The sequence below is a fragment of the Apteryx mantelli genome, chromosome 28 (assembly GCF_036417845.1).
Source record: "Apteryx mantelli isolate bAptMan1 chromosome 28, bAptMan1.hap1, whole genome shotgun sequence".
NCBI classification, from domain to species: Eukaryota; Metazoa; Chordata; class Aves; order Apterygiformes; family Apterygidae; genus Apteryx; species Apteryx mantelli.
This window is the reverse complement of record NC_090005.1, coordinates 2,563,297-2,576,027: the sequence shown is the minus strand read 5'-3', so window position 1 is coordinate 2,576,027 and position 12,731 is coordinate 2,563,297. Positions and strand designations below refer to the sequence as shown.

The following is a 12,731-nucleotide window of genomic DNA, read 5'->3' as shown; positions in this document are numbered from 1 at the left end:
TCCGTGACCACCTGTGCAGCGACCTCCACAGGCTAAAACGGAAAAGCTGCTCCCTTTTCATCCCGGCTGCCGCTGCCGCTTTGCAGTTCTCTGGAGCAGAGTTAGCAGTGAGCTCAGCCCAGTTCATGCTGGAATGAAGTGAGATTTGTCCTTGCGGGAAGGGGATGTCTGTGTCCTCCAGGCACGCGCGTGGGGGCAAGCTCCTAATGCCCCGGCCCTCCTCTAATGTGAGTTGCCTCGGCCGGTTCTCCACAAGCCAAGGATCTGCCCTTGGACGGCTCCGGTTTCCAGCTAACAAAGAACAGCAGAAGGAGACACACGTAGGGGAGCCTTTCCACCAAACCAAACTTTGTGTGTCTTTGTGACTGCTGTTCGCCCCGAGACCCATTTGTGGAGGATTTATAGCGAGCCCAGAGTTTGCAAACTATAAAACACAAAAATGAAAATAGCCTGTGAATGAGGGAACTGACAGGGGGGATGGATTGGGCAGAGAGCTGGATGTTAGAGAGACACACTAAGAAAACAAGAGAAACTCTTGTGATCTGGGATTCTGGGAAGTTATTCATACTTAAAAGGCTGCCAAGGCTGGGCACTGGGGAGATGATTAGTGGCATTTAGTTAGTCATTTTTTATTGTGTTTCAGTACAAATTATGATGACATGAGATGAGCAGGAGAGGAGGGGGAGACCTTCTCAGCAGGAGCCCACAGCTTGGGGAACTCCTGGCCACGCTGGTTTTGGGGGTGAGCCATGGTCCTCCTGTCTGGCATGCAGCGCAGGCGCAGCAAGGACCAGAGCCCCTCCGTGGCTCCAGGGTCCACAGGCGAGGGGCCGTGGTCCGTGTTAGACCAGACAGCAGAGCTGAGGACCATGTTCTCCAGGTCTGCAAACCTGACCTGCTGCCTGCTGCCTCCATCCTTGCTGGAGGCAAAGGGCTGAGCATCAGCCCCAAGAATCTGTGCCAGGCTTTGCCATTTGAGGAAGGTCTGTGTAGCTGTGTGAGTTGTGGTCCGGGTTTCCTTGAGGGCTGCTTCTGGGAGCCTGCAACCAGGATCGTGAATAGCTCATGAGATCATGACAGATCGTGAATTGCAGCTCCAGACAGTGCTAGTCTGCTTTTCCAGACCTCCTTTGCAGAGAAAGAGGCTGAAAACTTTATGCTGCATATTCTTTTGGGACCTCAAGAAAGGTGGAACTGTGGGTCACCATCCCTACCTGTGGGCCAGACCCTCTGTGTCAGCCACGGAGTAATAAATCAAGTCTCCTCTGGGTGTGAGCGCTGGCACGAAGCCTGCTGGAACCAATGGAAAGATCCCTGCTGAGCCTGAAGCCCACTGACCCACTCCTTGACGCTGTGCAGAAGAAGTGATGCAGGAGCAGGAGACCCACCTGGGTGGTTTGGGGAGAGGAGCTGTGCCCCAGCGGAGCAGAGGAACTGGGAAAGGTGCCGACTGAGCTGGGTGGCATGGGGGGAACGTGTCCCCTCTGGGTTCAGCACAGGTCCAGGCGTGCTCTCAAGACCCCGCTGTCTCCATGGGTACCTCGTTCTCAGGACTCACATAAGCAGCTTGATATCTACCCTGAGATGCTTCACAATTTGGAAGAAGGTCTTTCCACCCTCCTAAAATGACTCTGTGTGTGTGGCATGTGCAGCGCCGCCGTTGGAGGTGCTGGGATCGTGGGGGGCAGCCGCTGTGTTCACCTCAATGTGTGCTTTACGTGCATGCGGGTTGCGTGGTGAAGTCTTTGTGTGAGCGGGAAACCCCACGGCTTTGCTTTGCTCTCTCTAGGGCTGGAGGAAATCGTACCGAGACCTGTTCAAGACACAGGGAACATTCTGAAGCAAGGATATTTGGAGAAGAGATCCAGAGGTAAGGCCTGACAAATACATCATAAAATAATGGAAAAGTTTGGGGGGGATCACTTTTGGTTGTTTTTTTATCCTTTCTGGTAAGGTGGGTTAGATGGAGTGAGATGCTGGGGGAAGGCTTTAGGTGTAGGAGTTGCTAAGGCTGATGGTTCTCCTGAGGAGCACAGCACGTTCAGGGCATCGCTAACGTGAGAGGGAAAAAGCTGGAAGGGGAAGAAATGTTTATTCAGGTGTTTGGTGCTTCTTACGGTGGAATTCAGAAATCTGCCATTGCGGTTTGGGCACTCTCATTCCTCTGACAGTCTGTGATTTCAGTGCCTAAGCTAACTCTTAAAAATGCAACTCTCATCCAATCTTAACTTCTGCTGGGTTTGAGGTCTGGGACAGAAGCTGTCTGTGGGGCTGTCCACCCCACGTCTGCAGGCAGAGGTGGGAGCACCCTCCATCCTGCCCGATCTCCCCAGGGACTGCACTGGCAAATCAGGGCAACTCTGACTATCCAAGAATTCAAATATTTGGATGAAGAACAAACAGCAAAATGAGTCTTTTCTGCAGATTCGACAGTGAACACATGCAGAATCTTTCAGGCTTTTCTTAGACGTCGTAGATATATAGGGAGGGTGCAGCCTTTATTTGCTCTCTGTTGCAGATCATCAATCTGCACAAAGATCAAAACTCAGAAATTGAATTAAGCAGCAACCCAGTCTTTTAGGGCAAGATGTGTCCTTACAAACGAGCAGTGCCTAATGAGGATAAAATCCTGGTGAAGACAAGGTAGTTCGTAGCATCGCACACATTAGCAAGTTGAGATAAGGACTGTGAGTCAGCCTCGGGTTTATCTTGATTTTACTGACTCTTGTGAAAGCTACAAATTATTTCCTCATCATTCAGATCTTATCTTGATTTATTTACTGTATGATAGGTAGGATGAGGTAGGAACAGCCCTTTATTCCCTGTGGCTGTCAGCCGAGCTATATAACCAGCCCTGTGCATGTTTTAGCTTGTTCCAGTTGCAGAGTAAAAGACGTTTGCTTAAACCTCAATTAGGATAGTTTAAAGTAAAGTTGTGTTCCCTCCCTGTTATTGGGGCTGAGGGTCTCCTGGTGCCAGGCCACCACAGCTCGCCTTGCTGCCTAGCTTCGGAAGGCTGGGAGGGAGCTCCTGGCCCAAAGGATGGACAACTTCTCATACTTGACCAGGAGGTTTTGTTTCTAGATTTCCTTGCCCAAATTTTGTGCCAGAAACCTGCGGGATTGTGGTAGGAAAAGTCTTCTTTCCCCAAACTGTTTTGCGTGGGGAAGCACACAACAAAAGAAGAGAAATTAATGTTTTTTACTCCTTTTTTTTACTTTTCTCTCTAGACCACGGCTTTTTTGGGTCAGAGTGGCAGAAGCGGTGGTGTGTCCTCAACAGAAGAACCTTTTACTACTATGCAAATGAGAAAAGTAAGTGGGGAGACACCTGCCTCCAGTCCCTGAGCTGTGTGTGGTGGTTGAGGGCATGGACAGGGCTGGGAACGGAAGGGGAGAGCCTTTGCTCATGGACAGTCAACGTCTCACCAAAGAAAAGCATCTATTGTGCACCATTTCACTGCTTGGAGCTGCTGAGGTTTTAAGGATGCACTTGACTGAAGTAACCTGAATTCAGTCATTCCTTACTGTGGCTAAAGCATGATGCAGCCTGGAAATGTCTCCCTTTGGGAGAGGAGAGCCGTAAGGGCGCTTGGTCCTTGGGAGCCTGTGGGGCAGTGCATTCCCAAGGCAAGTTATTATGAATGTAAAAACAAGAAAACAGACCTTTGCTAGTCATTTCAAGTGAAAGTGAGGTGTTGGCTGCAATTTCCAAACGTACCTAAGGGATCTGGATGTCATTTGTCCACTGCTTCCTGCAGCTGAACCCATAATTTCTTATCTTGGACTTATGAGAAATAAGAGGAAGATTGTAATTCCCTGTCAAGGCATAAGATGTAGGCTCTTCTGGAAAGGTGATCCCAGCTTTTTCCTTTTTCAGACATCCTTATAGGTAGGGAACAAGAGAAGAGAGACACAGTAACAAAGCTGTGTGTAAATAAAATGATGTACCAAGTTTTCCATTAGCCATCAGCTGGGCTTCAACCCCCTAAGTGACTGTATATAATCCATGTGTCAGGGTATATAAATATTTTGCAGTCATGCTCCATCAGGTACATATAAACAGACAGCTAATATCTCCAACAGAGTTTGGCATGGCTAGATATATGGCCTTCCTCACTCTGTTCCACCCATCCAGAAACACTGCACGCTAACGGCTTACAAAAAATACACATACAGCCTTGGTTTACAGTGACCAGTCTGCAGCTAGGACAGAATTAAACTCTGGCGACGAGTGTTGAAGAGCTGGGTCTTTGTCCTTCTTCCACACCCTTTGTCTGAGGATCTCAAGCACTTTTTGCAAAGGTTTCCAGAAAAATTTCCCAACTCTTCTCCCCCTAGCAGCATGAGGCTGTTCCCAAAAGCCAAAGAGGCTGAGGCACACACAGGGGTATGAGCTGTTCAGGCTCTCCTGGTGAACTGCTAGCAGAGGCAAGTGTAGAAGCCAAGAGTTGATGTTTGGTTGTTTCTGTGGGATGAGCAGTTGTCAGCTTCTAAATGGTCTCCAGAAGATAACAAAGTAAAGGAAACCTGTTATCAATGGGCTGAAGTCCTTACATGGGGCTTGGCCTCACCCTGGAAGTTTTTAAGGATTTGCAAATCAAAAAAAGGTTAAGAGCAACTGTCTGAGTCATACTCCCACACTTACTCAGGAAGATTCATAAGGAAATAATGAGCTGGATGCCCAGCTGGGGTAAATAAACACGCCTCAGATGAGTGCAGTGAAGATCCCTCTCTCCACCCTGGCTGACCCTGGCTGTGCACATGCATCTGCAAGATCCATAGGCCAATTCTCAAAGGCCCCACTAAGTATTTCTTCCTGTATGCCAGCCCATTAATTCTTTACCAGAAGAATAATCGTTGGTATCATATTTCCCCAAGTACACAGTGGTCTCTGCTTCATTACAACCAGCTCATCTCATGCAGTCTTGTGACCCTGGCAAATTTTGTTGGCTGTTCGCAATCCTCCTGACGCTTAAAAGGACATCTTCATTACTGTGTCTGTATGAAGAAGTTATAATATTCCCTTCGGATTTCCCTGGGGGTGGAGATGCTTAGAGTGGGGGCCTTTTTTGGCTGTCTCCCATTGACACGTGGTGTAACGTAGCTTGCAACTCTGTGTATTTTGGTTTCCGTATCTAGGCAGCAAATATCAGCACCACTCAGGTGGTGAGTTAGGTAAAAGATGCAGGCTCCAAAGGTAGCACGTTTTCTCTTCTCACAGGCAAACAACCTAAAGGCACCTTTTCCATTGAGCACTATAGTGCCCGACTGGCTTCCCACCTCCGCAAAGACTCTCGAAGAAAATGCTGTTTTGAGTTAATCTGCCCTGGCAAACGCACCTACGAGGTAGGAATGGGGGGAAGAAATGGACCCTCTGTGCAGATAGACCACTAGGCACAAGAGCTCACGGTCACAGGTCTGGGGCGCAGGCTGGACCTGCAGGGTCAGGGACACTGTGATTCTCCAAACCTCAATCCCTGGTGGAATAAACAAGTGATGCTACAGAAGATGCTGATGCTTCTCATTTTTGGCCACTGATCTGAGCATGGACCTTCCCTGGATGCAAGATTGGTCCTGGGCTTTATTTGCGCTTGGTGCATAAGGGTTAAGTGAGAATGTGGGTTAAAAGCAGTAGAAGATTGAGTTTGGAAAGCCCATTCTTAAAAAAGGAGTTCACAGACAGGTTTAAATTTAAACCTCTAATTTGTTGAGCATCAATGGGGGAGCCTGGAAATTGGTGTAATGATAAAAATGACCTAATCCACAAAGTGTGCGCGAGAGGCTTCCTGAACTTCCAGGATATTTTGGATCTAGAGTCTTGGTTCAGAGTCAGTATAGTATATTCAATAGGGATTGTGGTTTTCATCTGAATTAGTTTAATGAATTAAGCTTGACAGCCTTCCTCTGGGATAGTCTAGCTTTGTTCCGCTTCTGTTTCCCTGTTTGGAATATGGAAATAAAGGAGTGAAATGGTTTTCCCAAAGTCACAGCGTAGATGAATGGCGCATCCAGGATCTCAGTCCCATACTCTAGCTGCAACCCTTCTTCCTCTTCCTACACCTAAGAAACAGCATGGTAACTGGTGAATCTCTCTCCAGTTCACAGCCCGAAGTCCAGCAGAGGCTGAAGACTGGGTGGACCAGATCCAGTTCCTCCTGAAGGGTAAGTCTGGCAGCTTGGCCCAGGCCGGCATGCCGTGTTCGTTCAGACAGATCCCAACACCCGCAGGGCACCTGGCCAAGGAAGGGGCCTTTCTGGCCTCAGGGCTGTGCTGGGCCAAGGGTAGGTAAGCCCAGCTCCATAAGGACGTTTGTGCAGTGGCTGGGGCCAGCTCTGGGGCTTTGCTTTTTTAGACAGGGAAAAGAGGCTGTTGTTTGAAGCCCAGGGGCATCTGTTTTTAACTCTAGCGTTTTGGGCTGCCTTTAGAGTCCTGTGGTCTCTCAAAAGCTGCAAGTGTTAGTGAGTGGGACAAGAATGAGACAGCAGAGGAGGAGGGTGGGAATCGCTCCTCACTGCTGGGGTTGCGGATCTGCTGTTGTGTGCTTGGCTTATGAGGGACGAGCTGTTGCTCTGGCTCCACTGGAGTCACTCCAGTTTGAGGCCAGCAAAACTAAGACCAGACTCCAGCCCTGCATATGGAAACCCTCTAGAAACCATAGGCAGCTGCACTGTTTCAGACCCAGTGATGCTTTCCAGTTTGTTAGTTCATGTCCTGGCAAATCAGTTTTGTTTAATTCATTGCAACAAACTCTGTGATTGTGTTTTCTTTCCTTGTTGTCTTGCTGAAATCAGACTTCTCTGAAATGTCCAGTAATGGGGTCAGGCCGAGTTCTTTGAGGTGCTTGTTGAGTTTGGCTTTGCTGTCTTTCCTTGGGTTTGGGTTTTTGTTTTTTTAGTCTCTTCTCAATTTCTGTCCTATTTTCTTTACACCAGATGCTCATGGGCTAAGCAAGGGCAGTCCCTGTAAGGTCCATAGTGAGGACAAAATGCCTTTGTTACTTGATTTCAACTCAACTCAACTAAAAGTACCACCATGCAGCTTGACGAGTTTTGCTCCTTTTCATCATGATTTTGCTCTCTCCTGCCAGACCTGACCTCCCTCACTATCCCGTATGATGAAGAGGATGAGGAAGAGCCCTACAATGACGTGGACAGTTCTGACTCTCTGAATACAGCATCCCACAACACTACCATGAATCAGGACGAGCCAGACGATGGGATGGGAGAGGATGACATCTATGAGGTTATGCCAGGTGAGCAACCGAACGAGCAGGTTGAAAACTGAGCCATCCCTTTGCTTTAATCCCCTTTAACCCTGCAGATATGGCAGGAGAGCTTGCCACATAACACATTGATGGGAATAAACATCTCAGGCTCTGCTGAGTCTAATGGAGCCATAACTCAAAGGTTTGACCCTATTTCTTTGTTTAGACTGGTTGATGGGCCACAGAATCAAACACTTTCTGTTCTGGTGAGGTGGAGGGTTTGTAAGCCCAGGTGACATGGCTTTTAGAGGTTGTGCTCCATTCAGCTCGGGTAATATTAAGTTTGGTGAGAGTGGAATCTCTGGGCTGTGTTACCTGCAAAATCAGACTCAGATGATGAAAATGCTCCCTTCTGGGCATGCAGTCATGGCTGTAATGCAATTACTGGCCTTCCAAGAGATGATAAAATAACTGCATTAAAGACTAACCCCTGTTCACTAACAGTGCACTAGGCCTGGAGGTAGCAGAGCAGCGGCTGCCAGTTAAAGGAGCCAGAAGCAATCTTCTTGGCACAAAACCAAGCAGCCTAAGAGGGCGGCATGGTCTGCAACATTTCTTGCCGTTGTAGCAGAAATCATGGTGTGACATGCCCCAGGGCCTGGTCAATGGATCACCTGAGCCTTATTCAAACAAACGTGCTGCCCTGCCTCTGAGCCGAGGTTGGGACTGTCCAACTCTGCACCCTGTCATCTAGAGCAGGGTCCCTTGGTGTCTGTGTTCCGAGATCCGAAATAGGTCCTGTTTCTTTTTATTTATTTCAGAACTTTATATTTGTAGTGATTAAAAAAAAATTAAATGCACCAGAAATCTTATGGTGCTCAAATCTTAGTCTTGTTATTGCTGCTGAAGGAAATCACTGCTCAGCAGTTTGCAAGGGGCGTGAAGGCAGCTGCCAGGAGCGGAGCTGGGGCTCGGAGCCCAGGCTGCCTGTGTGACCCTGAGCAAAGCCTCAGCTTCTGTCCATCTCTGATCTTTCCTCCCTGATCTTCACTTTCTGTTTCCTTTGCAAGCTCTTTGGGCAGCAGCTTTCTCTTCCTCCGAGCATACCTACAGCAGGGCCCTGAGCTCAGTGGGAGCCTCTGCTCCGGGGTTTCCAGACTGACAGTCTGTCAGGCCAAGGGTTTTCAGCATCCCTGATGGCTTTGGCAGCTGTGTCCGACTCTTTGCTGCCTTGTGGCTGACAACACCAGCTACAGAGCGGATATTAAATGAGATTTGTTCCACATGCTGCTAATGGTGATCCTGATAGGAGCTTGCACAATGTTCAACGTAGGGATGGACCCCTCCATTGCCCCACTCCTGGATGCAAAGTGTAGGAGTGATTTGTGCCCTTTGAACACGTCCAAATGCTCTTCCCCCACGTGCAGGACACTGGAGCCTCAGGCCAGTGGGGTGTGCAGGAAGGAAGGCTCAGGCCTGCTGTTCCTCGTGAGCGCTGCTAACGGTGCCTCTGATCCACGGCATCTTTCCATTCCTCTTGCAGCCCTTCTGGTGCTTTGCACTCCTCGCTGCTTGGTCGGCCAACCCTGTAAGCCAGCTTCACCCTTGGTTTCTGCGGATTTTGCTCTCCTGCTCCCACGCAGTGGATTACTGTCCTGATGTTGGGGTCGCAGAGTATCGTGATGGAGGAGGGAAAATCCCAGCAAAACCCTTCATTTAAACCATTCCTTTGTGGGCTTTTTCTGTGCTCTCGGTCCTGCCCATCCCAGCTGCATAAGAGCTTGCTGAGGAGGTTCCTAGGATGGTCTGAACAGTTGTGGCTCAGGCTGCTCACTCGCCAGCCTGAATGCTGCAAACAGCAAGGTTTAAGCACCTTGCTTCAGCAGTGCTTTTGCAGTATCCTTTGGCCCCTGTGCGTGGGCATCCTTGGTGTTTTGCAATCCTCAGGATCAAATCCTGCTGAGGAGAGATTTCCTCCCTGCCCAGAGACTTTCTCTTCCTGCTCCGTCTGTGGATACACAGGGGGCAACAAGGTCTGGGGCTCCTGCAATGGAGCAGCTAATGGCCCTGGCTCCCTGCAGTCCTGGGGGATTCCTGGACGCTCCGGGCTGGCAGGACCCCCAGCGTGGGGTCCTTCGCAGGCGGACGATGCTGCTGTGCTGGGGCTGCTGCCAGGCCCAGTGATTTGGCCGGGCCGTCTGCGTCCCTCCCTGGCGCGCTGGCACGCTCTGCGCCCGGCGTCACGGCTGCGCTGAGCTGCGGTGCAGGCGGCCGCGACGCGGGACAGCTGCCTCTCCCCGCATCACCTCTGCTCTCCAGCCGTCCACATCAAGCATCCTGTCTGCAGCCCGCGGCTGGGCGCCCCGGCTGGAAACGCGCCGGCGCTCGCGTGCGCGCAGCAGGGACTGAGCAGCTGCTGCCGCACAAGAGGAAGCAACTCAGATGCTGCGCAGGATGCTCCAGCGGGATGCAAAGCTATGCCGGCTAGAGGACTCACAACCAGAGCAGCTCCGGGAGGAGGGGGAAGATGGCATGGAGAGGAGGCGCCGATGGCTCTGGGAGTCCCTGAGTCGAAGGGGAGTTTTGGTCTAGCCCACAGGCATGGAGAGGTGGCAGAGTCCACCTTCTCCTCTCCTGTTTCTCGGCATCACCCAGCGCTTGGCCCCTGTGTGCGGCAGAGCTGCCTGCAGGGTGTGAGGGTGCATGAGACGGGCGAGAGGCAGCTCCCCAGCTCGTGGGGGTCCTCAGCGCGGGGAGGACACGGTTAAAATCCCTGCTCCGCCACAGCTTTCCTCTCTGGCCCTGGGCAAGTTCCTTACCCCCTGTTCCGGGCCCCCAGTCTCTGCTTCGTTAAACGCTGGAGGTGGTGGCGCGTTGCTGGAGCAGCGGATACCCGAGCGTGAAGGTGGTGGGAAACAGTCGCAGGGACCCGGATGAGCACTCAAGGCAGGTATGAGAGGGCGCCTCTGCCCGGAATGTGTCTGCCCCGGCCCGTTGCACCCCGGGACCCCACGGCAAGCGTGGGAGGGAGTCACTGTCCAACCCAGGGTCTCCTCCGGGCCAAGCTGCTTCTCTGGTGTCCCAAGCAAAAACAGAGAGAGAAAGAGAGAGGGAAAAAAGAAAAGGGGGGGGGGGTGACGAAGAGATAATTTCCTCAGCAAGTCATCGTCGTTAATGAAGTTTTACAAAAACAGATACAACCAAGGAAAAATAAAATTTCACAGGTGATAAATTTTTCCAATTTCCCTGGCAGAATTCGATAGGATTGTTAAATTAAGAGTGAAGGTGTCTGTTAGGAAGCAACGAGCAGTGATGGGTAATTTTATAGAGTGGAAAATTGAATCAAATTGCTACATTAAAACACAGCTCCTCTGAGAATCCGCCCGACGCCCAGGCTGCTCCAGCACGGTGGCGGGGTGCGCGGCCCACCGGTGCCGCGGCCTGGCCGCGGGGCTGAGGGCTGCCGCGGGGGCTGGGTCCCGGGGCTCAGCACCGGGGTCGGTCCCCAGGGCTGCCCGAGGCGATGTGCTGCCCAGGGACTCGTTGAAGGCATTTCCCCGAGGATGGCGAGTCCGTCCGTGGGGCAGGGGCCGGGATGCTCTGTGGCTTTGGCACGAGGAGGTGGCATGGGGGGAAGCAGGACAGAGCCCGGGGGATGTGTTTTTTGGCATTTCCCTCTGATTCATCTCTCTAAACTCCAGATATCGACTGAGATCAAACACTGAGGCCCTGGAAAGTCAGAGTTTCCCTTCTAGACTTTATTCCAGAAAGCAGCTGGCTGCAACAGGCTGAAGGGCTGCGGAGTGGAGGGGAGCCTGTCGCGTCCTCGGGGGCCACGTTCACAACCTGCACGGCTCAGAATCTGCAAAGAGCGTGATCTGGGGCCGGCAGGCCCTGACCCAGGCCGTGGTTTGTAGCAGGCTCAGCAGCGCTCCGGGGTCGGTGCCTTCGCGATGCCGTGCTGCGGGCAGGGGAGGCTGTGCCCGGGCCCTGCTCAGCTCTGCAGGAGCGGATGGGACGCGGGAGGGTGAGCGGAGCCGGCTGTTGTCCGCGAAGGGAAGCCACGCCAGTGAGCCGCGTTTTCCTGAGGAAAATCCGACCCGAGGCATGCGAGTTTCCTTCCTTCCTTCCTTCCTCCAAGCCTCCGTCCATCGCAGTCCTCGCAGGGCCCCAGCCAGCTGCGGGAGCCTGGCGTTTCCTTATGGCAGCGACGTTTTGGCACATGGCAGCCCCGGGCACCCTCGGCCCTGGCACGGGGATGTGGAGCAGCCGGGCTGGCGGAGGTGCCCCAGCTGCGGGCCGCGAGGGGCCGTGCGCAGGCTGCGGCGTGCGTGCAGCCAGCCTTGAGCGCGCCGGGCGGAGAGGGACGGGCATCGCCTGCGGGTTCCTCCGAGCGGCTTCGGCACGAGGTGCAGAGCAAAGCCTCTCCGTGGCAGGGGAAACCGAGGCACGGAGGACTGAGCGGACTGGGGATGGGAGAGCGAGGCCTGGCTCAGACCCTTGCTTTAGCTACTGCTACCAGCCTCCGAGGCAGAAAGAAACGGGGATTTCTGCATTTTAGCTGCTCGCAGTAACTCGCGCTCTGCGCAGGCACCGAACCCCACCGCGTCCCTGCCTGCTCCAGCGGCACCGTCCGCCCGTTCCCGAGCTGTGGAGCAGTCAGCCACCCGGCCGCCCCAGGAGCTTTGCAAACGGAGGAGGAGGCCCTGGTTTTCATTTCCAATTACAACAGGCCCTGGTCCATCAAATATGGAAAAACCTGGGCCAAGGTGGGACGGGGAAGGGGGGCTGCTCGGGAAAGCCGCTGCAAAGACCTTGCGCAGCAGTGCTGTGGCCAGCGAGGAGACAGGGAAGGCGGCCGCTTTGGCTGGGCCGAGGGACCGGGACGCACGAAGCCACCTGAGTCCGTTAGGGGCCGTATTGGTGACACCTGCGCTTGCGGCAGGAGCCGGCGCCGCTCTCTGCGGGGGGTTGCCGTAAAGCGGAGAGGCAGCGAGGCAGATAACGCTCGCCGGGAGCCGGGCAGGGGCAGCAGCAACGCGCGCCCGGCCTCGCTGGCGTGATTCCCACGGCTTTGCTTGCACTGGGAATCCGGAGGCAGCGTTTCCTCCGTGCTGCGTGTTTTCCTGCAGCAGCGCTGGCTGCTGGCTTCCCGAGGAGCGTGCGTGCGCGCCGGGGGGGCGCGAGGAGGGCCCTGGGAGAGGTTTTCTGAGGACAGCTCGGCTCTGCGGTGGGAACGGTGCCTGCAGGAAGCAGGCGCGGACACGGGCCGGAGGCGAGCGTAAAGCGCAGATAGGAAGCTGGGGGTGCGGAGCCCGGGGATGCGGATGTAACGCGTGGCGGTGGTGGGAGCACGGCACCGCCGGGGCAGGGTGCTGCGGCAGAGCCGCGTGTGCACCCAGCGTGCCGGGTGCGCGTGTCGTGGTAGCATCTCCCAAACGGAGATGGGCCGCCCCGGGCACGCAGGGTGTTTCCTACCCAAGTCCTTCCTTACGCAGCCCCGGTGGCTCGGGAAGGCCGTGCG

The 12,731-nt window shown here is 53.3% G+C and overlaps 1 protein-coding gene across 1 annotated transcript in view; it reads left to right on the top strand.

Moving 5' to 3' along the window:
* Positions 1–12,731, top strand: part of SKAP1 (src kinase associated phosphoprotein 1) — a 163,540-nt gene that overhangs the window by 129,868 nt on the left and 20,941 nt on the right. The window contains exons 5-9 of the mRNA XM_067311987.1: positions 1,790–1,870; positions 3,231–3,314; positions 5,224–5,348; positions 6,101–6,164; positions 7,091–7,255. Coding sequence (XP_067168088.1) covers positions 1,790–1,870; positions 3,231–3,314; positions 5,224–5,348; positions 6,101–6,164; positions 7,091–7,255 — 519 coding nt within the window. The remainder of the gene's footprint in view (positions 1–1,789; positions 1,871–3,230; positions 3,315–5,223; positions 5,349–6,100; positions 6,165–7,090; positions 7,256–12,731) is intronic.